The sequence below is a fragment of the Bison bison genome, unplaced genomic scaffold (assembly GCF_000754665.1).
Source record: "Bison bison bison isolate TAMUID 2011002044 unplaced genomic scaffold, Bison_UMD1.0 scf7180017864072, whole genome shotgun sequence".
Classification (NCBI taxonomy): Eukaryota; Metazoa; Chordata; class Mammalia; order Artiodactyla; family Bovidae; genus Bison; species Bison bison.
In genome coordinates this window covers 1,858,008-1,885,787 of record NW_011494644.1, presented here as the reverse complement: position 1 = coordinate 1,885,787, position 27,780 = coordinate 1,858,008, and the positions used below count along the sequence as shown (strand labels likewise).

At 42.8% G+C, this 27,780-nt stretch overlaps 1 protein-coding gene across 1 annotated transcript in view; it reads right to left on the bottom strand.

The window, feature by feature from the left end:
* Window positions 1-2,971: 2,971 nt before the first annotated feature.
* The window catches only part of TMC5 (transmembrane channel-like 5), a 62,254-nt gene continuing 37,445 nt past the window's right edge, over window positions 2,972-27,780 (bottom strand). Inside the window, exons 12-20 of the mRNA XM_010837409.1 lie at window positions 27,636-27,770; window positions 22,015-22,093; window positions 20,677-20,774; window positions 19,167-19,262; window positions 17,205-17,280; window positions 16,891-17,024; window positions 11,441-11,614; window positions 9,023-9,101; window positions 2,972-3,088 (exon numbers count right to left, since the gene is read on the bottom strand). Of these exons, the coding sequence (XP_010835711.1) occupies window positions 2,972-3,088; window positions 9,023-9,101; window positions 11,441-11,614; window positions 16,891-17,024; window positions 17,205-17,280; window positions 19,167-19,262; window positions 20,677-20,774; window positions 22,015-22,093; window positions 27,636-27,770 (988 nt within the window). The remainder of the gene's footprint in view (window positions 3,089-9,022; window positions 9,102-11,440; window positions 11,615-16,890; window positions 17,025-17,204; window positions 17,281-19,166; window positions 19,263-20,676; window positions 20,775-22,014; window positions 22,094-27,635; window positions 27,771-27,780) is intronic.

Sequence of the window (27,780 nt, the reverse complement as noted above, 5' to 3'; positions counted from 1 at the left end):
GCTACCCCATGGACTGCAGCATGCCAGGCTTCCCTGTCCATCACCAACTCCCAGAGCTTACTCAAACTCATGTCCATCAACTCAGTGATGCCATCCAATCATCTCATCCTCTGTCACCCCCTTCTCCTGCCTTCAATCTTTCCCAGCATCAGGGTCTTTTCCAATGAGTCAGTTCTTTGCATCAGGTGACCAAAGCTTTGGAGTTTCAGCTTCAGCATCAGTCCTTCCAATGAATATGCATTCCTATGTACACACATATACATACACGTATATTCCACACATCACCACTGATTTCATGTTTGGTTCAACCTAAGACTCTGATGATCATGTATAAAACCTCACAGGGACAGAATCCCTGTCCACACATCCCCACCCCAGTCCAATCTGAAAGACTCATGTACTCAATAAGCAACAAAGTTCATAGATGAGACCTCTGGTTGTCTTTCACTTTGGGGTAACATGGGGTTATTTTTAGTTCCAAGTCATGAAAAAATGCAGGTTCCACAATTTAGAGGCTTCACATCCTTGACTGAGGATCACATTTTTATTCAGGCTGGACCTCTTGTCTTAGCACCAGTCTCCAAACCTTTGCCAGGTCTGGGAGTACTGGGAGGGGAGATTTCTAAGGACCAAGAATTCATTACATAGCTCTTAAAGAGAAACTGTAACTCTTCCCAGGTTTTTGTGAACTAGTTCAAATACTACAACTGTCTTTATTGGAAAATCTAAAATATTTTGTCTGGAAAAATCAGCAATTCAGGTATAAAAAACCCAACAGGGAATGCCCAATTTTACTTCAGTATTTCCACTGTAGTCAGTTTCCACTTCTGGCTAAAGGTTTGAATTCCCCATCTGGGAAGCACCTAAAGGCCCGGGTGGCACGGAGGAAGATGCTCCATCTTTATCTTCTTTCCTTCTTTGGTTGGCGTCTGGGTGCCACGATAATTATCAGGCCTTTGGATTATCTTCTTGAAATGATTGCCTGAATCTCAGGTCTGGGTTTGATACAAGAGAAGAGATGTTAGCACAGATGCACACTGGCCCATATCTCCACTGGAAAGACCAAAGTGGCTTTCAAGATCCCACAGCTTCTCAGGCTTTCCCTGCTTCCTCCTTCTAAGTTTCTTCAACTTTGCCCCTTGAATTCCCACCATCGGAGGTATCAGAAATGCTATTCCAAAAAGATGAGTGGGTTTATTTGTTTGTCCATTTCCTCCCCAATATTCATTCCTGTTCTGGCATCAGTCACAGGTTTTCTTTGGAAAACTACCTTTATCCATTCTCTCAGTCCCTGTGGTCTCTATGTTGTACCTATACCTAAAGATGAGGCCTGTGACTCAGATCTGGCCAATGAAGTCATCACAGTATCTTGATCACAGCAACTGATTCATGGATGAGTATATCACCCATTCAGATCAAATGAAACATAAAGAGAATTCTGGGTCTCCTGACCACTAGACTTGAATCTGCAAAGATACAAGAAGCTAATGAAGTTGTCTTGTAATATCAAGAGATCATTTGAGAAAGGAAATAACATGGAGAACTGAACAGAAGGAAACCAGGTCTTGTGACATCCTGTGAGTCCGTGCTTCTGGCTATGCCTAAGGCAAGAAGTATTCTCAAGTTTTTGCTGAAGCCAGTTTGGGTCAGTTCTTACAATTGAATGACTTAATCTAGAAGTAGTTTTGACCCTCTGTCTTGGGATCTATCATCTGGATGAATCAGACCTTCATCAGTGCCAGTCAGGTACTCACCTCGAGGAGCATCATGTTGCCTGACACGCTGAGGGCCCCATTGCTAAAAAAGAAGAAAACAAGAAATCTCATCACTAGAAAATTGTGTTGACCTCAGATCCTGCTGCATAGGTGATAAGACTTGCGAGCCCCACCATTTTAAAATTAAGAGGTGACAGATTAAAGTCAAGATTCAGTCACAAAAATATCAAACATGTTCTATTTTTTATGGACAGTGATTCCATTCATTTAATCTTTCATTTCACAGATATTTACCGAACATTTACAACACACCGGGTAATATATTAGGACCTGTGGCTGCAAAGGTATATTCATGGTCCCTGCGGTGATAGAATTTTGAGCTGGGCCTCTAAGTCCCTTACCCATATTGTGCTGGTGGTATTAATTTGCACAGACAATAAACAACCTGGCAGTCTCTTTGGACAAGATCATAACTTCCAAAAGTAGTAGCATTTGAATTAACATGGGTTTACTGTTTATCCACATTTTCTAGGATACCAGTGAAGTCAGTGCAGGCTTTGGTACTAGAGCAGGGTTCTAGGGATCTCTCAAACCCTTTTGGTAAGAATAAAATTTGCGAAACCTTTTTAAGAGCATGATATGGCAATATCTATTAACATTATCATGCATATGCCTGAGGCAGATAAAACACTCACGTACAAAAACTATAACAAAAAAGTTTCATTACACGTTGTCTTTAGTATTAAAAAAAAAACTGGGAGCAACCCAAATGTCCAAGTATGTACAAACTGAAAGAATGTTTGAGATACAGTTTTAAGCAGGGAGAGGGGAAGTTATGTATAAAATATAGCCCATTTTTGTAATAAATAAATAAACAAGAATGTTAGTAGATGTATGGATGCATGCAGATGCCTGGGGGAAAGATCTGGAAGACTATACACTGAAGCAATAACCTAGTGGGGTGAAGTTTCAAGGCATTTTTCATCCCAGTGGGACACACTTCTGTATGGCTGGGTAATAGGAAGACGTATGCAAGCTCCAGGAGGGAAGGGCCTTACTGTGTTGCCACGATATTACCATGATATTACATTACCTAGAACATGGCCAGGCATAGAATATGGTGAATGCATACTGTATTTTTAAATAAAAGTAAAGAAATGTTAAAACACAGAAAGTGAAGGGCCCAGATGTGATTCTAGCTCCTGATGCACTTTTCACAGGAGGGCACATCCGTGTCACAGGGATCCCAAGGCAGCCTACAGCCTCACCTCCAAATCTCTTCTTTCCAGCGTAAATAAGGTGGGGTTTGCTCTCTTTTCCATACCTTGCAGCTTGATCAACTTATCTATCAGGAACATTTTGTCTTTGCCCTCCTGCCAAGAAGGAAAACAAAAACAAAAATATGGAGAATGGATGATGGTGTGGGGTTGAGAAGCAAATGGTGGAAATGTTGATTTTTAGGCAGGTAGGGTCCTGGACGGGCTTCCCTGGGAGCTCAGCTGGTAAAGAATCTGCCTGCAGTGCAGGAGACCCCAGTTCAATCTTGGGAAGATTCCCTGGAGCAGGGATAGGCTACCCACTCCAGTGTTCTTGGGCTTCCCCGGTGGCTCAAACGGTAAAGAATCCACCTGCAATGTGGGAGACCTGGGTTCGATCCCTAGGTTGGGAAGATCCCCTGGAGGAGGACACGGCAACCCACTCCAGTATTCTTGCCTAGAGAAGCCACATGGACAGGGGAGCCTGGCGGGCTACAGTCCATGGGGTCACAAAGAGTCAGACATGACTGAGCATCTAAGCACAGCACACAGCACAGGGTCCTGGACCCTGTGGAGGCTGGAGACTGCTGCCATGTTTACTATTGATGAGAGAAAAGAAATATCTCACAGCAAAACCAAATTAACCCCCATAGCCTTCCTAAACTGTAATATTCTCCTCTAAAGCAATTATCCTAGCAGGCTGAGTAGTAGCTTTCTCTAGTCTGCTGCGAGAAGCAACCTACACACCATTGTCAGAGGGCCCAGGACAAACAGTTTATAGTATCCGTCCTCTTGGCATGCCCTTTGCCCTGGAGCACTCTCTGGGCACCCAGCATTGCCTGGGTCTGCCCTGTCCTTCCACTGAGAATGTCAAAGCTTATAGCTCTGCAGTGAAGAATATCAAATATATTTTATTTGTCAAAGTTATCTGTGTTAGGGCATCCCTGGTGGCTCAGTGATAAAGAATCCACCTGCCAATGCAGGAAACGCAGGTTCGATCCTCGATCCGGGAATATCCCACGTGCCATGGAGCAACTAGGCCCATGCACCACAACTATTGCACCTGTGCTCTAGAGCCTGGTGAGAGAGTCAGTTCCTAGGCAGGTTGATAAGAAGTCCAGCGGTCCCCAAGGAGAGAGGGGTCTGGAATTCTCAAGGAGGAAGGAAGGACAAACTTTTTTTCTTCCACATTCCTTAGGATTATATAACAATAATGTATCCTGCTTGAGGATGGTCTCTGGAAAAAACCTTGCTAATCCTGTTTTCTTAAAATGTCAATTATGGGAGTGAGACCAGATTTCGATACGACTGAGCGTCTTCACTTTCACTTTTCACTTTCACGCATTGGAGAAGGAAATGGCAACCCACTCCAGTGTTCTTGCCTGGAGAATCCCAGGGATAGGGGAGCCTCGTGGGCTGCCGTCTATGGGGTCGCACAGAGTCGGACACAACTGAAGCAACTTAGCAGCAGCAGCAGCAGCAGCTAGTAAGGTCTTTACAACCTCCATTCTTTTGATTCACTGTAATAAGTAATTAAAAATATATATAACTCCATTGCTAACATTAGCGAGGGGGCACTCTTTCTGCCCCCTTCTGATGTCTATGTCAGAAGCTTTCTCTATCCCTTTTATACTTGAATAAAACTTTATTACACAAAAGGTCTGAGTGATAAAGCCTCATCTCTGGCCCCAGATTGAATTCTCCTCCAGAGGCCAAGAATCCTGGCATCTTTCATGGTTCAGCAACAGCCTTTCACTGGGAGTCACAAAAAGAGAACCCACTGCAATGAGAAGCCCATACACAGCAGCAAGAGGGTAGCCCCTGCTCCGGGCAACTAGAGAAAATCCCACACATCAGTGAAGACCCAGCACAGCCAAAAATAAATAAATATATTAAAAAAAATTTTAAGTTATCTGTGTTAACGAAGTAGACCCTGACAAATAATTCCTGAATTGGGAAAGAGAACAAAGGAATGGGGTATGCCTTCCCCAGGAGGGGGAATCACTTTCCTATGAGTCTATTACAGATAAGAGAGTGCTGAGATGAGCTAGCACTCACCTCATGGTCTGTCCAGTCTAGGTCAATCCCATTTTCCATGCCCTTGTTTCTTCCTAAACTTTCACCCACTCATTTTAGCATCCACCCGTGGATCTTGCTTGCAACAATTATTACTGTGATATTTGGTTTATAATGGCCTTCTATTTCCCTTATTCTTTCTACATTTAGTAATTGAATTCTTCTGTAAGAAAGAGCTGTCCATGGTAATTGGTGCTTTTAACAAGTTCCCCAGCTGTCTTGGATGTGGCCAACTTGTTTGAAAATCTCTGGTCTGTAGCAACTGTTTTCTTACTCAAGTGTGAATTAGAATTACCCGGAGAGATTGCAAGACTACAAACTCATAGGCTTTGCCCAACAGAATTTTGACTCAGGAGGCAAAGTTGCACTGTAGCTGAGAGCATAAACTTTGGAGCTGCCTGATTCAAATCCCACTATTACTAGCCCTGTGACTTTGGGCAGGTTGCTTCACTCTATAAGCATCCATTTCCTTAATTTAAAAATAGAGGTTAAAGAAATGAATGTGCTATAAAGTGAGTAGTAAAAATTAAATAAGAATCTTTGTTCATCACTTAGCACAATGCCAGGCATCAATAAGTGCTCAACAAAATGTTATCTGTTGCCTCTATTGCTTGGAGGAAGGAAGGGTAATAAGAATTTGCAATTTTAACAAGGAACCAGGAGTTTTGAAATGACTGTTCCTGAGCCTATTCCCAGTCTCTTTGAGTTCTTTTAGAGACAGCAACCCCATCTTTGTGGCCCACATTCCGGGCAAGACTCCCAGGCAGGCAGATCTGCATGATGTCTATGGTGCCTTCCTGAAATGATGTCATCCTAGTAACTCCTGAGTTTACCTGACACTACTCTTACAACAGAAAGCTTTAACATCAAATCCCTCCCACATTGAAATCATCATAAGACTTGCCCCAAACATTCAATGTTGCATCAGAAAACTATGGGTAATGCTTCTGGGGATAGGTGGGAAAGAGCTTAGCTAACTAACCCATCAAAAATACTAAGATCATGGCATCTGGTTCCCATCACTTCATGGCAAATAGAAGGTGAAAAAGTGGGAACAGTGACAGATTTCATTTTCTTGGGCTCCAAAATGACCGTGGATGTTGGGTGCATCCATGAAATTAAAAGACGCTTGCTTCTTGGAAGGAAAGGAACGACAAATCTAGCATGTGTGCAGGCTCAGTTGTGACTGACTCTGTGATCCATGAACCATATCCCACCAGGCTCCTCTGTCCATGGGATTCTCCAGGCAAGATCACTGGAGTGGGTTTCCATGCCCTCCTCCAGGGGATCTTCCTGACCCAGGGATCAAACCTCAATCTCTTATGACTCTCCTGTATTGGCAGGCAGGTTCTTTACCACTAGAGCCACCTGAGAAGCCCCATGACAAACTTAGACAGCATATTAAAGAGCAGATACATCATTTTGCCAACAAAGGTCCATACAGTCAAAGCCATGGTTTTTCCACTAGTCATGTATGGATGTGAGAGTTGGACCATGAAGAAGGCTGAGCCCCTAAGAATTGATGCTTTCAAATTATGGTGTTGGAGAAGACCCTTGAGAGTCCCTTGGACCACAAGTCTTCTTGCAAACCAGCCAGTCCTAAAGGAAAATCAACCCTGAATATTCATTGGAAGGACTGATGCTGAAGTTTAAGCTCCAATACTTTGGCCACCTGATATGAAGAGCCAACTCATTGGAAAAGACCCTGATGCTGGGAAAGATTGAAGACAAAAGGAGAAGAGAGCAGCAGAGGATGAGATGGTTAGATAGCATCAGTGAGTCAATAGACAAGAATTTGAGCAAACTTCAGGAGATAGTGAAAGACAGGGAAGCCTAGTATGCTGCAGTTCATGGGGTTGCCAGGAGTGGGACACAACTTAGCGACTGGCCAACATCAACAACTAACCAATACTCTTTCTTTACAACATGAAATGTGCCAACTCAAGTAATCTGAAGCCCCAAAGATTCAAGCAGATAGACTCCTATAGTGTCCTGCTTCTTCCTCATATTTTCAGACATAAGTGCTCACAGTTACATTGGTATTTAGAAGAAAAGGGAACTAGCCCAGTAGCAATGACCATCTCTCCGTGTCCAGACTTTGATCTCTAAATACCATTTGATCAGGACTCCTTGAAGAAATGCCTAATTTCTATTCTGGGACAGGAAATGAACAAGATGAGTCCAGACCATCTTATCTTTCCAGAGAACAAGGAAGCAACCCAAGACTCCTGGGATCATGTCAAAAGAACTGAGGAGCTAATTCAAAAGGATTTCTTCTAGCAAAGGATGAGACTATTTTAAGCATAAACAAATGGTTACAATTGAAAGATGCCAACACATACTTAAATCTATTAATTCATAATAACTTCTCATTGGCCATATTTGGAGGTTCTAGGTTTAGTGAGTTGAATAGTGTCTTCCTTTTAAAAGATATGTTTAAGTTATTCTTATTCAAACCCCACCACCTGTGAATATAGTTTTATTGGAAATAGAGTCTTTGCAGATGTAATTAAATTAAAGGTTTTTTTTAAATATGAGATCATCGTGGATGAGGATGAACCTTAAATTCAGTGAGAAGTTCTTAGGTGAGAAGGAGAAACAGACAAAGAGAGAAAGAGACCCTGTGAGGATGAAGGCAGAGATGGGAGTTATGAAGTTATGCCAAGAAACGCAAAGGTTAGTCAGCAGCCACCAGAAAAAATGAGAGAGGTAGGGAGGAGACTCTTGCTCTGAGCTTCGGAAGGAAGCAACCCTGCTGACAACTTGGCTTTGGACTTCCGGCCTCCAGAACTGTGAGGCAATACATCTCTGTTGTTTTAAGCTGCCACATTTATGGTACTTGCTTTGCAGCCCTAGCAAACGAATACACTGGAGGACTGAATCATCATTTGGAAAACAGGTAAATAAAGGGAGTCATGTATTTAACCTCATCTTTCCTCTCCTGAAGGTATTTGAAGGTGCTCTAACAGTTGATGAGTAAAAATTCTTCTTTTATAGAAGAATTCCAGCTAATAAATGCAGAAGAAATTCTAGAATTAGAGTACCACTATTTTGCAATCCCTAATGAAATAAATGGACAATGAATAAAAAGGCGTGCGGGCATGCTGAGTCACTTCAGTCGTGTCTGACTCTTTGCAACCCTATGGACTATACTCATCAAAGGCTGCTAAATCCATTAGCTGAAAGACTGCTGGGAAGCTTTATGATGGATAGGTTAGCTGACCAAGCATGGACCCACTGATCGTTCTTCAGATACGAAAAAGAAGACGATCAGACATGTTATGTTATGAGATAATCCCATGAGAAATATTGACTTAAAGCCAGAATTATTCTGGCTAAAAAATTTAATCTGGACTGAATCAGGTCTTTGAATTTCACCATTCATTTACAGGAAATTAAAAAAAAAAACCTATTAAACACCACTGCAGAGTTGAAACTCAGATATATCCAGAATGAGGGAACTACTGCAGGACAAATGACCTGGTTTCTTCAACAATAAGTGGCAAGAGAAGAAGGAGGTGTGAACAGTTAGAGATTGAAAGAAACGGTAAAGACACATCAACCAAATGCAACATGTGACACTTTTCCAGATTTTTTACTTGAGTAATCCTGCTGTAAAAAGACATTAACTGGACAGCTGGGGAAATCTGGCCTTTGACTGACTATAAGATGATAGTAAGGTATTATTAATTTTTTTAGGTGTGATGATTGGTACTGTGGTTATGTTTTTTAAAAGAATATGAAAGAGTCTATAGATAAAATGATATAAAGGCCAGGATTTGCTTGAAAATAACCCAGAGATTTACAGCAAAGGGACAGTGTAGAGGACATAAGAGTGCACAAATGTTGATGGTGGTCAGGGCTGGGTGGTGGGAAGGTTCATTCTACTATACTCTAGACTGGATGATGTTTGAAAATTTTCATTACAGAATGTTAAAGGTGGGGAGGGTAAAAAAGGGGTCCAATGGGACTTACATTAATGATCTGTTCATGGAGCAGTCTTATCATAATCTTCCTTCCCTCTGTGATCTGCCAGTAAAGGTAAGTGATGATTCTGGAAGAGAAGAAAAGAAAGAATGGCAGACACTCTCTCCAATGCTTTTCAGGAAAGAAAGAATGGCAGACGCTCTCTCCAATGCTTTGCAGGCTCCTAATTTCAATTGGGTACATAGGAATGCGTATATTTGCGTACAGATGGATGTTGGCCCAGCCAGTGTTCCTGCAAAGTTGTATCTGGGTGACTTAGAGGTTAACTTCATTATAGCAATAGTCCTCAGGATTCTACACATAAATCACCTGAGAAGTGGAGAAAAGACTCCTGCCGTGGCCCCTCCTCAGATCAATTAATTGAGCTTTTTTGAGCACGAGGGCAGGCATCAGTATCTTTTCTTCTTTTTATAGCTTTGTTGAGGCATGGTTGACATACTACAAAATGTACTCATTTTGAGTGTAATTCAATGAGTTTTAGTTACTTCATATAGTTATGCAAATTTTACCCCAATCTAGTTTTACTTTAATTTTTTAAATTGAGATAGAATTGATATACAACATTGAGTACGCTTAAGGTGTTGATTTGACACCTTTATATATTGCAATATGATTACTATCATGGTGTTAGCTAACACTCCCTCATGTCACATGATTATTATTTCTTTTTCTGTGCTGAAAACATTTAACAGTATTTTTATTATTATTTATTTATTTGGGGGCTTCCCTGGTGGCTCAGTGGTAAAGAATCTGCTGGTCAAGCAGGAGACCTGGTTCAATCCCTGGATCCAGACAATCGCCTGGGGAAGGAAATTGCAACCCACTCCAGTATTCTTGCCTGGGAAATCCCATGGATGGAGAAGCCTGATGGGCTACCGTCCCCTGGGTCACAAAAGAGTCAGACACAACTTAGGGACCAAACAACAAACAACAACACATGTATTTATTTTTGGCTGCGTTAGGTCTTGGTTGTGGCACAAGGCTTTCTCTCTAGTTTCGGTGCACAAGCTTATTGCAACGGCTTCTCTTGTTGCAGAGTACGAATTTCAGTAGTTGTGGTACACAGGCTTAGTTGCCCCAAGGCATTTGGAATCTTCCCAGACCAGGGATCAAAGCTGTGTCTCCTGAATTAGCAGGCAGATTCCCAACCATTGGACCACCAGGGAAGTCCTTAACAGTATTTTTAACTTATTTTATTTATTTATTTTTTGGCCTCTTGGCTTGTGGGATTTCAGTTCTCAGAGCTGGGACTGAACCTGGGCACAGCAGTGAAAACCCCAAATCCCTACCACTAGGCTACCAGGGAACTCCCGAGCAGTATTTTTTCAGTGTATATGATTCTAATGTGTAGCCAGAGTTTGGGAATATGGACAGTGCTATTCAAACTTCCGTGTGATATAGACTTACTGGGATTTTGTTAAAAAGCAGATGCTATAGGTCAGGGTAGGGCTGAGAGTTTGCATTTCTCACAAGCTCCCCAGGGAATTAGAAGTTTGGAAGAGCAAGACAGAAGAACTTCCGGTTTTAAGTAAGGAGGCCAAAGGCAAACCAGTGTTGGGAGGGAGAGCATGACCAAGAGCTAGGAGACCCAGGTTCCAGCCTCCTCTACAATAAATAGATTCTACAGCATGGGAACTATCCCTGTCTCTGCAAGTCTTAGCACTTCCACCTGTAAAATCCAGGGGTCACTCAACAATTGGCATCAGCTGGCTCCACTAGGCTGTGCTGTTGAGTTGTGTCTCTGTGTGAGGACGGACAAGCTCAGCCATCAGAATTTGGCTTCTAAAGAGGAGCTGCTGCTGCTGCTAAGTCACTTCAGTCGTGTCCAACTCTGTGCGACCCCATAGACGGCAGCCCACCAGGCTCCCCCGTCCCTGGGATTCTCCAGGCAAGAGTACTGGAGTGGGGTGCCATTGCCTTCTCGGTCTAAAGAGGAGCAGCCGTCAGCAGACCTACTGTTCCTGCAGGAAAAGGAGTCCAGTCTTGGCAGATCTTCCGCTTTTTCATAAGAAGTTAGAAATCATTTTAAAGTTTGAAAATGAAAGTACACTAACCCATATATCAATAATGCCCAATCCACTTTAAGATAGTCACAACCTCAAAAAGAATCACATAGTAATTTCCCTAAGCATTCTCACACCCAGTTTTTTTCTTTTTGTTTTCATGTTAAATCTTAAGAGGGAGCAGAGCAGGTGTTCCTTTATTCATAAACAGACCCCCCAAAAAGGACAAGATATTAAATAACTCCTAGAAAAATTCAAGAGCAGAGTTGGGATGACGCAGAACACTGAGCCGTGCTGCAGTCTTCGCCTTCCCACCAAACACCCGCCCCTCCCAAGCCTAGCCGCCCGCATGCTGAGTTGAGTTGGTATTTCCCCCTCTAGTCTTCCGAAGAACCCCACTTACAAGACAATGAGGGTGAGGATGAAGAAGAAGTGCACGCTCCCGATGAGGTTCTGGTAGATCCAAACAACCCACAGGTAGCTGGGCGTTTGATTCAGGGTGTCGATCCACCTGTAGATGGACTCAATGAAGAAGGACAGACCTCGAAACGGACCACAGTCAGCTGAAGGTTTCAATCTGATAAAACAAGGGACAGGGAAACATCTCTAGCGCCAGACTCAGGTATAGTTTTTCTAGACTAGCCCAGTCCTTTCTGGGCTCTTAACCTGGAACCAGTGATCCTTGCCTGCTCCATCCATATCCCCTTCCAAAGGAAACCCTTTCGCTCACAGGCCCAGCTGGTGTGTTTTGTACTCATGACCTGTATTCTGAGGACCAGCTTTTGGACAGCAGGATCACTTGATCCAACTGATCTAATCCAACTTGGATCCAACTTGATCCAATCCAAAGACCAGGTTGTGACCTTAGCTGTGTCCTGGCACAAAGAAATGAACTGGGGCGATAGGACTCTCTTCCTTAGGAACTTGAACTAGGAAATACGAAGAGGGGAGGCTGTAATCTAGGGAAGCTAGAGCTGTAATAATGGCCACATGAAGTCAGTTGTGAACAAGCAGAAACTAGAAGGCACCAAGAACTGAATAGGAAGAGAGAAAAGAGCCAACGCGGTGAGACAACTGAGAACATCTTGCAACTGAGGAGCCTGCCCTGAAGCTGCCAAGTTCCAGTTCTGCAAGTATTCTAAAAAGTCAACTTCCTTGTGCATTCATTTGCTCATTCATTTGACAAAGGCCCACTGAACTTGTAACTGAGGCAGGAGATAGATGGGCTCCAGGCCAGACATTTACAACTAGCCTCCTGTTTATATTTCTCGAGGCAAGACATAGATGGGCTCCAGGTGAGACATTTACACTCAGCCTTCTGTTTACACATCCAGGTAGAAATAACCACAGGAACAGGGTAAATAGCTGACTTTGTCTCCAGTGGACACTTGAGAGAACAGTAATGGTAAGGGCTGGAAAAGAAAATGGCAACCCAACTCCAGTACTCTCACCTGGAGAATCCCCATGGACAGAGAAGCCTGGCGGGCTACAGTCCGTGGGATCCCAAAAGAGTCGGACACGACTGAAGTGACAGCACACCCGCAATGGCAGAGGGAGAGAGGAGCTGAGTCTTGCCCAGGTAAAAGATAAAGAGACCACATTTTCTCATTCTTGAGGTCAAGAAGACCTCCCCAACTACACATCTGTAGAAGGCTCCTTGGGGTTAAAAAGGAGGGGGCACCACCCCATAATAGGTGATGCCAAGCCTCCCACACACCTCTGTGCTAGAATCCATCTTGGCTAAAAGGTGAGCATGCATGTTGGAGAAAGTTCCCAGGGCAGGTATTTTGTGGAAAAACAAGATATTGGCCAAAGGTAAACAAAGACCCAGAAAAAATGCCCTAGATAAATGATTTATCCTCTTTACTGGAGGAAGCTCACACCCTTTCTCTCCATGTGTGTATCTCTGTCTTGCCTTTGTCTTAAATTAAAAAAAATTGTTTCTCTGTGTGCTCACCCACTTACTGTACTGCATCTCTAATAATAAACTTTGTACAGTTTTTTTTTGTAGGGAAAAAAACTGTAGTTTTACAGTTTTTGCCTCCTTAAAACACTCTTGCTTTCAAGCATGGTAAGAGCCAGGGAAATTTTGCTTCTAGCTTCTAGCCCTTCCTGGTCTAGCAGCTAAGATTCCTGCTTTTCACCCAGGCTACCCAGGTTCAATTCCTGGGCAGGGAACTACGATCCTGCTTCAAGCCACCACTCACTGCTGTCTCCTCGAGATCAGTAGTGGGGACTGTGCTAGATACTAAGCCCTGGCGAGCCCACAGTAAACAGGACAGACATGATACCTGCCCTCCCAGGTTCTAATGGGAAAGATGGTCAAGCAGTGAGGGTACAACTAAACAAAGATTCAAAGGCATTTCTGGCGTGAACTAGGAAATGAAGAAAGGAAACCACCCTGAGAGAGAAAGGGAGGAGAAGGGAATGCACAGAAGATGGGGATGATCACGAAGGGCAGATCTTCAACACGACTTTTGAGCTGAGAGAGGAGAGGTCAAGCAAAGAGAGCAGGGAGAGCACTTCAAACAGATGACCCTGAACAGACTGAGAGACTGGGGAAGGATGGAGCCATGGGAAGTGAGGTTGCAGGGGTGAGAGGAAGCCTGACCAGATGGGGCCTTTCAGTTCATTAGAGGAAGTTCTGTTCTCTGTGCGGAGACCAGGCTTCTCCCCAGCTGGGAACGTGCAGGACCTGGAGGAAGTGAGGGGCCTGTGCCAGTTAAGATGGGGCACCTGACAGGTGGTGACCAAACTCGGATGTATTCCTCCCTTGGTGATAGCATCTGTTGGTTACCAAGGGAACTTGGGCTAAACACTGAATGAAGCATGTCTTTTTATTCTGATCTGTAACATCTGGGGCCTTACTGATGCTAGAGAGACTGCCTTTCCCAGGGCTAGCCTACAAAGCACGTCTTTCATATGCAAACCAACACCCACCCCACATCCCACCCCACCTCCTCTCTCAAGCTTTCACACTCTGGGCCATTGTTCCTCTGCCGCCACCACCAGTGCCAGGTACCAGACTACCCCAGATGGCCCCTACACCCCAGAGCCCAATGAGATTATTCACATTTGCCCCTCCTAAGCCTGCTGACCCTGCCTTGCCTTCTCCTCCCACTGAAACCACAGTAAAGACTTCTGCCCACATTTACTACTCTCTCTCTCTGCCTCTGACAGATGCCGGTGCCTCCTCCCCACGTGGCCCCCATGGTGGGACAGGTCCCCTCCTTTGGGATCTGTATTTATTGTTGCTGTTGTTCAGTGGCTCGGCCACATCCGATTCCTTGCAACCCCATGCACTGCAGCACGCCAGGCTTCCCTGTCCTTCATTATCTCCTGGAGTTTGCTCAAACTCATGTCCATTGAGTCGGTGATGCCATCCAACCATCTCATCCTCTGTCATCCCTTTCTCCTCCTGCCTTAAATCTTTCTCAGCATCAGGGTCTTTTCCAATGAGTCGGCTCTTCACATCAGGTGGCCAAAATATTGGAGCTTCTGCTTAAGCATCAGTCCTTCCAATGAATATTCAGAGTTGATTTCCTTTAGGATTGACTGGTTTGACTCTTTGCTGTGCACTCAGTCAGTTTGGTCGCTCAGTCATGTCTAACTTTTTGCAACCCCATGGACTGCAGCACACCAGGCTTCCCTGTCCTTCACCAACTCCCAGAGCTTGCTCATACTCATATCCATCAGGTCGGTAATGCCATCCAACCATCACATCCTCTGTCGTCCCCTTCTCCTCCTGCCTTCAATCTTTCCCAGCATCAAGGTCTTTACCAATGAATCAGTTCTTCGCATCAGGTGGCCAAAGTATTGCAGATTCAGCTCCAGCATCAGTCCGTCCAATGAATATTCAGGACTGATTTCCTTTAGGATTGACTGGTTGGATCTCCTTCCAGTCCAAGGGACTCATTGTTTGCTGTCTAAACAATGGAAACAGTGAGAGACTTTATTTTTGGGGGGGGGGGGCTCCATAATCACTGCAGATGATGACTGCAGCCGTGAAATTAAAAGACGCTTGCTCTTTGGAAGAAAAGCTATGACAAAACCAGACAGCATAATAAAAAGCAGAGACATTACTTTACCAACAAAGGTCCATCTAGTCAAAGCTATGGGTTTTCCAGTAGTCACGTATGAATGTAAGAACTGGACTATAAAGAAAGCTGAGTACTGAAAAATTGATGCTTTTGAACTGTGGTGTTGGAGAAGACTCTTGAGAGTCCCTTGGACAGCAAGGAGATCAAACCAGTCAATCCTAAAGGAAATCAGTCCTGAATATTCATTGGAAGGACTGAAGTTGAAGCTGAAACTCCAATACTTTGGCCACCTGATGGGAAGAACTGACTCATTGGTAAAGACCTCGATGCTGGGAAAGATTGAAGGCAGGAGGAGAAAGGGATGACAGAGGATGGTTGGATGGCATCACCGACCTGATGGACATGAGTTTGAGCAAGCTCTGAAAGTTGGTGATGGACAGGGAAGCCTCATGTGCTGCAGTCCGTGGGGTCACAAAGAGTTGGACACGACTGAGCGACTGAACTGGACTGAACTGAGGTTGGTTATAGCTCTCATCAAGAAAGTGAAAGTGAGGTTGGAGGGGTAAGAAGAAGCCTGACCAGACGGACCTTTCAGTTCATTAGAGGACGTTCTGTTCTCTGTGTGGAGACCTGGATTCTCCCCAGCTGGGAACCTGCATGACCTGGAGGAAGTGAGGGGGCTGTGCCAGTCAAGACTGGGCACCTGTCAGGTGGTGACCAAACTGGGATGTATTAATCCCTAGATCATAGCATCTGTTGGCTACCAAGGGGACTTGGTATGCAGATGACACCACCCTAATGGCAGAAAGAGAGAGGCTGTCCAAGGGACTCTCAAGAGTCTTCTCCAGGAACACAGTTCAAAATCATCAATTCCTTAGTGTTCAGCATTCTTTATGGTCCAACTCCCACATCCATAGATGACTACTGGAAAAATCATAGCTTTGACTACATGGACTTTTGTCACAATGTAATATCTCTGCTTTTTAATTTGCTGTCTAGGTTGGTCATAGCTTTTCTTTCCAGGAACAACTATCTTCTAATTCATGGCTGCAGTTACCAACTGCAGTGATTTTGGAGCCCAGAAAATAAAATCTGTCACTGTTTCCATTGTTTCCCCATCTATTTGCCATGAAGTGATGGGACCAGATGCCATGATCTTAGTTTTCTGAATGCTGAGTTTTAAGCCAACTTTTTCACTCTCCTCTTTCGGCTCTTTAGTTCTTCTCTTTCTGCCATAAGGGTGGTGTCATCTGCCTATCTGAAGTTATTGATATTTCTCCTGGCAATCTTGATTCCAGCTTGTGCTTCATCCAGCCCAGCGTTTCTCATGATGTACTCTGCACGACATATCTAAAGTAGTCCAAATCATTGAAACAAAGTAGAAAGTGCTGGGAGGACAGAGGAGGGGAGAGGGAAAATTACAGAGTTTGGCAAGTATAGACTTTCAATTTCATAAGATGAAGAAGTTCCAGAAATCTGTAGCTAAACAATGTAAATATATTTAACTCTACTGAACTATACACTTTTAAATAAGATGGCTAAGATTCCAGCTTGTGATTCATCCAGTCCAGCATTTCACATGATGTACTCTGCATATAAGTTAAACAAACAAGGTAACAATATACAGCCTTGATGGACTCCTTTCCCAATTTTGAACCAGTTCATTGTTCCATGTCTGGTTCTAACTGTTGCTTCTTGACCAATTATTTTTTCAGTGGCAGTGGCCTTCTGATCTGTTGGTCTCACTATATCTGAAGAATGATAAAAACCTACATTTTAAAACACCCGCTCCTCCAAGGCTGCCATCTCCTACCTCCAGATGGTGATGGCCAGGGTGCACAGGACCCCAGTGAAGGATGGGAAGAAAAGCAGAAAGATGAAGAAAGTCATCATCTGCGAGGCCCGCCATGCTTTGCTCGGAGGCTGGAAATTCATCATCAGGCTGATCTGAAGAAAGAGATGCAGTCACCTCTCTTGTGCGGCCAGAGGAGCAGGCCAAGGGGACTCCAGCTAGACACCAGTTGCCTGATACCCTTCCCAGCACCACCACCCCCTCACCCAATTTCAACCACCACTGGGTCATATGGGACTGCAAAGCCAATTGGTTCCAACTTCAGACTGACTCACATTTTTGACGTAGAACATGAGGAAAAGAGTAATCATTTGGATAAAGGGCAGCAGAGGACAGAAGAAGGTTCCAATCCTATGAGAGAGTGGGGAGGGAAGGTGCAGGGAATGGGTTAACGACGGGTGTAGGGGGAAGGGAGAGGGTGTTACAGGCTGCACTGTGTCCCTCCAAACTCATTTGTTGAAGTCGTAACCCCAATACCTCAGAATGTGTTTGGAGATAGGGCCTTGAAAGAGACAATTAAGGTAAAATGAGGTCACTCACCTCGTGTGGGCCCTAACGGACACACAGAGGGAAGAGGACATGTGAGGGTCCAGGGTGAAGGCGCCATCTACAGGCCAAGGTTGGAGGCCTCAGGCGAAGTCAACCCTGCCAACACCTTGATCTGGGATTTCAAGCCTCCGGAATTGTGAGAAAATAAATTCGTGCGGTTTATTATTTAATAAATAACCACCATTTAAAGTACCTGTGGTACTTTATTATCAAAGCGCTAGAAAACTCATACAGAGGGGGACTGCTTCCAATATGGCAAACCCGGCAAATCCCCACCATATCCAGAATCCACAGTTCTAGGAAAGAGATTCTGCAGAGAACGTTACCCACTTGGCAATTAGTTAAACCACCAGATGGCCTTCGGACAGGCCTCGCCCAGGTGTCCCAAATGCGGGACGTGAACTCCGCCTACTCATCTGGCATTCGAGAAGGCCTGACGTCCTGCCAGGACAAGCATTAAACTGCATTGTTACAAAGGAGAAGGGCCCTCGCTCTTTAATTCTCCCCAATGCTGAGGCCAAAGGAAGAAAATATCAGCTTGGGTGCTGGTGTCTTTAAGTCCTAACACTTGCCAACCTCCTTAAAAAAAAAAAAAAACAACAGGTAGTCTTTAGATTGAGAGCCTTGATAGCAGCATCTAGCTAGAATTTTACTTTTTATGATGGGTTTGATTTTATTTTTCAAATGACTTGGAATTTAAAGTCAAATGATATGATTTTCCATTGATGATGATAAAATAAAGACTCATTTAAATGTATTTAAGTTTATAAAAAGCAAACAACATAAAAGAGAATATAAAGTCAAAAACAGCCCAGTGATAGACAAGCCAAACAAAACAGGAAGGCTGGTTAAGATGGTAAATTTTAGGTTATGTGTTTTGTACTACAAATTTTAAAAAAGAGCCCTTAAAAGGATGACAACAGTAATATAATAAACCTTTCTGAGTCAGTTACTCGCCAAGCATTTAATGCATGCATTTTCTCATTTAATCCTCACCAAAAGTCTATAAAGTAGGTGCTACTATTTCCCCCATTAACATATTAGAAAATGAAGGTTTAGCGAGAGTTTATATATAACTTGCCCAGTGGCATCCTGTTCATTGGGTAAAAGGACTTTGTAAACTGTCCAGTTGCCAGTGGCGTCTTGGCAGTAAGCAAACGTACCACCTAAGCTACATAAAGAAAAAGTCTTCACCATCCCCAAAAATAAATTCATTGACATTACTGAGTTATTTGCATATAGCCAAATCACCCAGGGCAACTTTAAAGAGTTGGGAAATAAGGTGCTTTACAGTTGTATGGCCTATTTGAGATTGAAGAGCAGATTTCTTATATCACCTGACTTAATCATCCACTAAGTCGAAGGTAGCTCTTACTATGTGCATTTGACAGATGAGGAGACTGAGGCTCAGAGTTCAGTGACCTCAATGAGTAGAAGAGCCAACCCCACAATCCAAGTTTATCCAGGTTGCCCTTCAGGTTGGGGTCCCTGCTCCGTGTCAATTCTTGGCTGAAGTCCTCATAAAGGAAGAGAACACTCTGGGACATGAATGCATGGTCCTCAGACTGGCTGAATTTGGTATCATCTGTGCAGCTTTGAAAAACGACAGGTTCTGGGCATTGGCACCAAAACTCCAAGTTCACAGTCAGGTGGGAACCACTGAGCAAACCAAGAATTTCAAAACTTACCACACCAGAGTTTGTGCATAGATGAGTTCTAACACATTTCTGGCAATATCAAACTCCTGTAAGCCAAGACTTGTGATAAGCCGCATCCCAATGATTCTGTGAAAATATGATGAGGTTAGTACACAAACCATGAACTCCCTCCTTCAAAAGATTCCCCACAATCAACAAAGGAGAACAAGCTTTCACCAGTTTGGAATAAAGTTATGATTACCCTTGCAAGTTTTCGAAAAGTTCCAAGTATGAGCATGTTTTAGAAGAAATAATTGAGGGAATCAAGGGAAAATGGAATTAACACAAAGGATTCAAATGGAGATACTGCTAAAGTGGTTCAAAAATTTCTAGAGAACATTATTTAAATTATCCCACCTACTACTTAAACAGATAACTAATTATTAATAGGTTTACTAAAATAGGTATTATTTAAATGAGATTATTTAAATTACCCTACCTATTATCTTCTTTATACCACTTTTTGCTTTTAAATCTTTCTTTTAAACCTTTATTTTAATATAGTTTAAATCTATATTTAAACTCAGCACCTCTGAACCCAAATAAACTGAAAAATTCTCAGCTTCCAGTTACAGCTATTGAGTTAATGGTGTTTCTGTTTTCTAAATCCACAAGGAGGAAACCTAGGTCCCCATTTATTCTGAAGAAAGTTGAGACCATTTTGATTTTTTTTTCATACAGAATAATTGCCAAAAAAAAAAAAACTGCTATAAAAGACAAAAAAATAACAACAAAACTTTCTCACCTTTATGTCCAGACTCTGGACAGAGACTGAACTAAAAGTGAGTTAGGGTAGACTGAGTGAGGAAATTTGGCATTCAACCCACTGAGGAAGGAATCAGCATTACGTCATGCCATCTTATTACTAAGGCAGCTTGTGAAATAAGTAAATGTCTATTAGGAATGAGATGCTCATAATATTATTATAAAATACATGAGTAAATAAATAAAAGAGGACCATACATGGGCCAATGATGATATTGCCCCAATCCTGCACACTTGGGGTCTAAATTAAAAATTAATGCATTAATTAAATTCAATGAAAACAATAAGATAAATCTATAGGTACAAACATGGAAAGATGACAAGGTATTCTCACTGTACCAACTCCACAGCAGTTTTGCAACTTAGCACGCAAACATGCACACACATACAGAGCAGGACATGCACAGAAAATCTGGAAGAATATACATACACTAGAAGATTAAAATGATCTATGGTGGATATGATTTCAAACGACTCCGTTTCTGTGTTTCATTTATAGAACTTTCTTTCTCAGGAGCTTATAAAGGGCCACTTGAATTAAATGAACTTTGACAACAGAACTGTCAAGGTGAAATTTCAGTTACTTCAGAAGAAAACAATATTCCTAAGGACAATAGGCAGACTTAGGACAATGTACACTTAGAGTACAGAAGGGACCCATACTTCCTGCTCAGCCAATGCTATGGCTCCAGTTACAGCAGCAGGTACTAATTACTCAAGACAGACAAATATTTACCTTCTCAGGAACTCCCCCAGCAAGGAATCAGCTAAAGAGAACACAAAATCCATCAGCAGGAGCCGGTAGATTTCTTGGCCAATGAGGGTTTCCCAACACTGGAAAGCAAAGGCAAATGAGAGGTTGGGATGCGGGAGGAGGCTGTTGCCATCTGTTGCTGCCCCCCTGGTCTCATAAGAATGGAGTTGGCAGCTTAGTTTGATCGAGCCTTGGAGTGCCCAGAAAAGCAGACCCACCCTCATCAGAAATGCATCTCTAGGCTGAGTTTATTTCTGAGTGTTTATTCTCTTTCTGTGCGCCTTCTTCCTCCATTAAGGCTTGCCCTCCTCATGTACCCAGACTTTCCTGTCTCACTACCTCTCCCCTTTAACACTTTGTCCTATGCCTTCTGGATCCTGTTTTTTAGCCAAGAAGAGCAGGAGGTGTCAATGGCTAATAATGCCTCCATTCCTTTTGCTTATTAACCTTGTGAAAAATCAATATCTTAAAAAATTTTTTTAATTTTATTTTACTTTTATGTATACTTCTCTGACATGTTTCTTTTCTTTATATTTTTCTTTATATTGAAGCTTCTGATTTATATCATTTTTTCTCTGTCTATAGGACTTCTTTAAACTTTTCTTTTGTGGAAGGTCTGCTGGAAATGATTTCCCGCAGTATTTGTTTTTCTGAGAAGGTCTTTATTTTTCTTTCACTTTTGAGGGATAATTTAACCAAATATGGAAATCTTGGTTGGTGTATTTTTTATTTCAACACTTAAGAATTGTCCTAGACTCTCAAAAAATAATTTTTGAGTACTATGAAAAGTAACCCCCTGCATTTTCCTATTCTTTATCCTCTATAGGTAAAGTTTTAAAAAATAGTCTAGTTTTTTTTAAGGCTTACTCCTTGTTTTTAGTTTTCTGTAATGCTATCTGATGTGCCAAGTTGGAGTTTTTAAAAATTTTTAATTTAATTTACTTCTTTCTTTGGGTGTTTTCTTGCTCAGTGTTCTTTGAGCTTCCTGTTTCTATGGTTTGGTGTCTTTCAATAATTTTAAAATAATTTATATCTTCTTGATTAAGAAAGTGGCCTAGAGGTTTAGCAGATTGGCATAAACAGGAAGGTTGAAATGGTCAGTTTTTGAAGTTAGTTACTTCTGTAGGAAGCCCAAAGATGGATGGAAGGGTGAATGGATGGATAGATGGATAGATGAATAGATGGATAAGTAGATGGACAGATGGATGGGGAAAATAACATGGTATCTACTCTAATATCATAGGCAGAAACTGTTGAGAAACTCACTTCCTCCCTGATGGTCAAAGCCAAGCTTAAAGCAAAACGGCATAGAAATCTTACCTCTTCACTATCCAGGGCCACAATGTTGAGCCAATAGTAACACAGAATTCCAATGATTGATATTTTCAGAAAGATATTTCTAAAAAATGAAGAGAAAACAACTATCATTACTTCCATGGCAGTCATGGGAGATGCTTGCTAATATTTCATTTGGGGCACATGGTAGGATGGAAATTCCTGCCCCCTGTAGTTATGTGCTTCTAGTTGCTCGGTTGTGCCCAACTCTTTGCGACCCCATGAACTGCAGCCTGCCAGGCTCCTCCGTCCATGGGGATTCTCCAGGCAAGAACACTGGAATGAGTTGCCATTTTCTCCTCCAGGGGATCTTCCCGACCCGGGGATTGAACCCAGGTCTCCCATGTTGCAGGCAGATTCCTTACTCTCTGAGCCACCAAGGAAGCCCCCTGTGGTTGGTGGGGGCGGGGCGCATATGACTAGTTCTGGCAAATGAGCTGTGAACATAAACAATGTGTGTTATCTTGTGTCACTTCTAGACTAGAGTATTTAAATGCCAGTGAGACTCACCATCTTCCCTCTGGAAGGACAATCAGCCTGAATCCCTGAGTGACTAACGTAAGCAAAATTTCCCTGCCAATCCACACAGGGCATGCAACGTGAACAAGAAATAAATACTTGTGTTCTAAACCACTGTGAGTTTGGAGTGGGGGTTGGGGGTTGCAGGGATGTTTGTTACCACAGTTTAACCTCATTTATTCTGACTGATACACTCTCTTTTGGGCATATCCAAACTACCTGATTTCACTTCTCCCTGTAATGGTAGTACACATACATACTATTCATCAGGTCCACCAGGGACAGAAAACATGCTACACACTTTTTCGAATCATCCCTCTTAATCATTCCAGCTCTACCATCAGGTAGATAGTATTTTATGCCTGTCTTACTGATGAGGAAACTGAAGCACAGAGAGATGAAATAACTTGCACAAGATCACACGGATTGCTTAGGGGCGTGACAAAGGTTGAAAACAAGGACCACCTGATTTAACAGCCTGAGTTCTTAAACCTAGTCACTTTGCCCAAATCAGTAACTGCTGGTTCTAAGAGGTCTTCAACATTGATGTGCCAAGAACCATGTACCACTACACCAGTCGTTTTCAAAGTATGGTCCGCAGACCAGCAGTAGCATCTGTAATCTTGTTAGAAAGGCAAACTTTCTGGCCCTCTCCCAGATCTTCTGAATCAGACACTCTGGTATAGGGCCCAGCAATTCTGGTGCAGGTTAAAGGTTGAGAACCAACCATTAGACAAAACAACACAGTGAAGGAAGAGACAGGATTTGCCTTTTTCAACACTAGATCCCAAATCTCTTATCCAGTGCCTAGCCTATAATAGACTCTCAGTATCTACTGGATTAATGCCTTACTGTACAGTGATACTGTCATTTATGATAAGAAATATACATTTGGTCTTCTTGTCCTTTTCTGGCACTGAGCTCCTGAAACCTTTGGAATATCCTAAGTGAGGAGAGCTATCAAGTTGTCTTTTGTTATATTAATGTGACTGTTGGAAGCCCCTAGGTCTACTAAGGTTAGGGGCTGGTTGCCTTGACAACCAATCCTGTGATTTAGAGGATCTGAACTCAGCGTGCCTATTGCAGACTCCAGGGAGGAGAGAGGGGCTGGAGATTGAATTTATTGGGCTTCTCTGATGGCTCAATGGGTAAAGAATCTGCCTGCAATGCAGGAGACCTGGGTTCGATCCCTGGGTTGGGAAGATGCCCTGGAGGGCAGGGCAACCCACTCCAGTATTCTTGTCTGGAGAATCCCCATAGACAGAGAAGCCTGGCAGGCTACATACAGTCCATGGGGTTGCAAAGAGTCAGACACAACTGAGATAAAACACAGAACCAGTGGCCATTTAACTAGTCATGCATACGTAATGAAGCCTCCACAAAAACTCAAAAGGAGGCGGGTTCGGTGAGCTTCTGGCTTGGTGACAGGATGGTATTTGGAAGACTGAAAATCTCAGAAAGGGCAATGAAGCTCTACATACACAGACTTTGCCCTACACATCTCTTCTACCTGGCTGTTCTTGAGTTATAGCTTTTTATAATAAAGCAGTAATCTCATAAGTAAAGTGTTTCTCTGAGTCATGTGAGCTGTTCTAGCAAATTCTCAAACTCGAGCAGGGGGTCACTGGAACCTCCAAGCTATAGTTGGTCGGTCAGAAGCCCAGGTGACAATGTGGATTTGCGACTGGTACCAGAAGGGAGGGTGGGGGCAGTCCTGTGGGGCTGAGCCTTACCTGTGGGATTCTGACACTGCCTTCAGGTACATAGTGTCAGAGTTGAAATAAATTGTAGGACACCCATCTGTGTGTATTGGAGAATGGCTTGGTGGTGTGGGAAAACCCACATGTTGGAACTGGTGTCAGAACTTAAATACATTAACTGCAGTGTAACTCCAGGTTAAACCTATTTTTGAGCTTTCTTATTTTCTCTGCATATAGAGAAGATTTTGAATATTTTGTGAAGCAATACCTAGGGCTAATATATATTAAAAGAGTAAATTTCTCTTGGGATCAGAAAAATGCAAATTAAATAAAGTGATTAGATCAAAATGACACGCTGAGCATTGGAGCCTATTACCTATCATACTGAACCTATCACCTCTACATCCACATTCTACTGAAATGATGAAAGAAAAAAAAAAGTCAAAAGCTAAAAGATCCATAAAGCAGTGGGAAACAAAAAAGTCATCATGAACAGACCAGAAATATAGAGGAATTTACGGAAAATAGAAAGCAGAAATAAAGGACGCAAAGATTAAAATATGAAAAGGGGTCAGTGAAGAAGACTGGAGAAAACCCAATTTAAAACAAATTTGGGAGAAGACTGCCTCAGAGGTGGTGGTAGTTCTGAAAGTGCCTGGAACTTAGAGACAGCAGATACAAAGGGTCTGGAAAGAACAACGGGGTGATTGTTTGGTGATGCCAGATGTCAGAAACCCTCAAAGCCATACCTGTAGGCCTCAGAAGAGGTAGTTAGAATATGGAGTCCTTGGCCTATGCAAATCCACATTCAAATTGAAAGGCAAAATAAAAAATATGTGGGAACGTGGAAGTAGTTAAAAAGTTGACCACCCCAAGATCTACTCTAAAATAACGTCTTATCTTCTCTCACAAAAGGAGGACAGTGTAAGTAGGATACATTTAACAGACACTGAGCAAAGACGCCAGTGTGCTGCTGAACTGTGCACTGAAAATGGTTTAAATTTTTTTTTAATCTCAATAAAAAAAAACCCTGATTGTTTCTAACCATTGAGAGGAGGCGCCCAGAGGTGTAGTGTGGGTAGAAAGGAAGGCTTTCTAAAATTTTTTTCTTCAGGAAAATGATACTTGTATCTATGTGTGCTCAGTGGCTCCGTCATGTCCAACTCTGCAACCCTAAGGGCTGTAGCCCACCAGGCTCCTCCATCCATGGAGTTTTCCAGGCAAGAGTATACTGGAATGGAGTGCCATTTCCTACATGCCCGTGAGGAAAGGCGTGGCAACCCACTCCAGTAATCTTGCCTGGAGAATCCCATGGACAGAGAAGCCCAATGGGCTACAATCCATAGGGTTGCAAAGAGTCAGACATGAATATGGTGACTTAGCACGCACACATCATCTTCTATTCCTTATGTTTCATAGCTCTTCAAATAAAGATGAACTCTGGACCTATCAGACATGAATATGGTGACTTAGCACGCACACATCATCTTCTATTCCTTATGTTTCATAGCTCTTCAAATAAAGATGAACTCTGGACCTATCAGACATGAATATGGTGACTTAGCACGCACACATCATCTTCTATTCCTTATGTTTCATAGCTCTTCAAATAAAGATGAACTCTGGACCTATCAGACATGAATATGGTGACTTAGCACGCACACATCATCTTCTATTCCTTATGTTTCATAGCTCTTCAAATAAAGATGAACTCTGGACCTATCAGACATGAATATGGTGACTTAGCACGCACACATCATCTTCTATTCCTTATGTTTCATAGCTCTTCAAATAAAGATGAACTCTGGACCTATCTATCAAATACATATACACATAACCCTAAACATTAACCTGAAGTCATTCAACATTTTCTGTGAAGGGCCAGACAGTAAATATTTTTGGCCTTGCAAACCATACAGTTTGTGTCCCAACTCTGCAGTTGTAGCAGGAAAGGAGTCATAGATAATATGTCACCAGTGGACATGGTTGCATTCCAGTGAGACTTTATTTATGAAAATGGGAGGCAGGCTGGGCCTGCAGGCTGCTGTTTGCTAACTCCTGATCTAAAATAATAAGTATATATACATATATATATATATACACACACATACATATATACACTTCCCTGGTGGCTCAGAGGTTAAAGCGTCTGCCTGCAATGTGGGAGACCTGGGTTCGATCCCTGGGTTGGGAAGATCCCCTGGAGAAGGAAATGGCAACCCACTCCAGTATTCTTGCCTGGAGAATCCCATGGACGGAGGAGCCTGGTAGGCTACTTTCCACGGGGTTGCAAAGAGTCGGACATGACTGAGTGACTTAACTTTTTCAATTTTCATATATATATGTGTGTGTGTGTGTGTGTGTTTTAAAATATGCTTGTTACAAATTTAAGGGTAACAGAAATGCTTAAGATTTGTGTGAAGAAACTATAAGCATAAACATAAGTATAGATTTGCTATTCCAGGAAGAAGGAATGGCCAGTGCAAAGGTGCTGAGGTGGGCATACAGTTTGTGAACAATGAGAAGGCGAGTGAGGCTGGGGGCTGGGGTCACTGAGGAAGGGGAAGGAGGTAGAAAATAAAACTGAAGAACTGACCAGGAGCCAGATCTCAGAGGCAATGGTAAAGTAAGGACTCTGAAATTGATCAGTAAAAAAAAGTCAATCTAGTAGTTCAGCCTCATCACTGTAAACACCACCATAACCAGGAAATGGTCAGGGTACTAGCCAGGAAGAAGCAATAAAGAAAACAATTTGGGTAGCTTTATACTTTATCAAGACTGTGGGGTCACTTCCAGCACATACAATGCCTTTCTGGGAATCACAAAAAGGGATCCTTTCCCAGCCGATGAATTGCCAAAAGCATCCCCTCAACTTCAACCTCCCCCTCCAACCAACCATTTGGATGGTTAAATGACAGAAATGAACCTGTTCCTCCTGGCTGATTCAGTGGGTACTCAGCCTCACAGTTGGACTCATGGAACTCTGGATGATCGGTTCCCACGTGACTTCTTAGCCAAGAACGTCTGTGCAGTGCATAACCTACTCCCCCATACATCTCATAACTGAGAACCATGCTCCTCAAGCTGGCAGCAAGATAAGCCATTACTGGGAAAGCTTACCTGGGAAAGATAAGCCATTACTGGGAAAGTTTATCTGGGAAAGAAAAGCCATTACGTTAAGCAAAGGGCAGATGTACCCAATTACTGTATTTCTTCGGGGCTCTTTGGACTTTATGGCTAGTAACTCATACCATAAAAACATAATCTACTCTTGAAATTCTTTCTGGAAAACAGAACTGTGATACCTGAGTGTAACCCTTTCTAGTTTCCATCCCATTTCCCTCTGTGAAAATTGAGGCTGGAGTGAAAAGTGACAGCCACACCTACCGGATCAGGAGGGTATAGACTTCATGCCTCGGCATCTCGTAGCGCTCCACCAGCCTGAACATGGAGTAGAAGCGAGGCACGACCAGGTTGATGCAGGACACAACGAAAGGCAGTAAAAGCACCGCCCCAGGGTTACTGTGGTTCG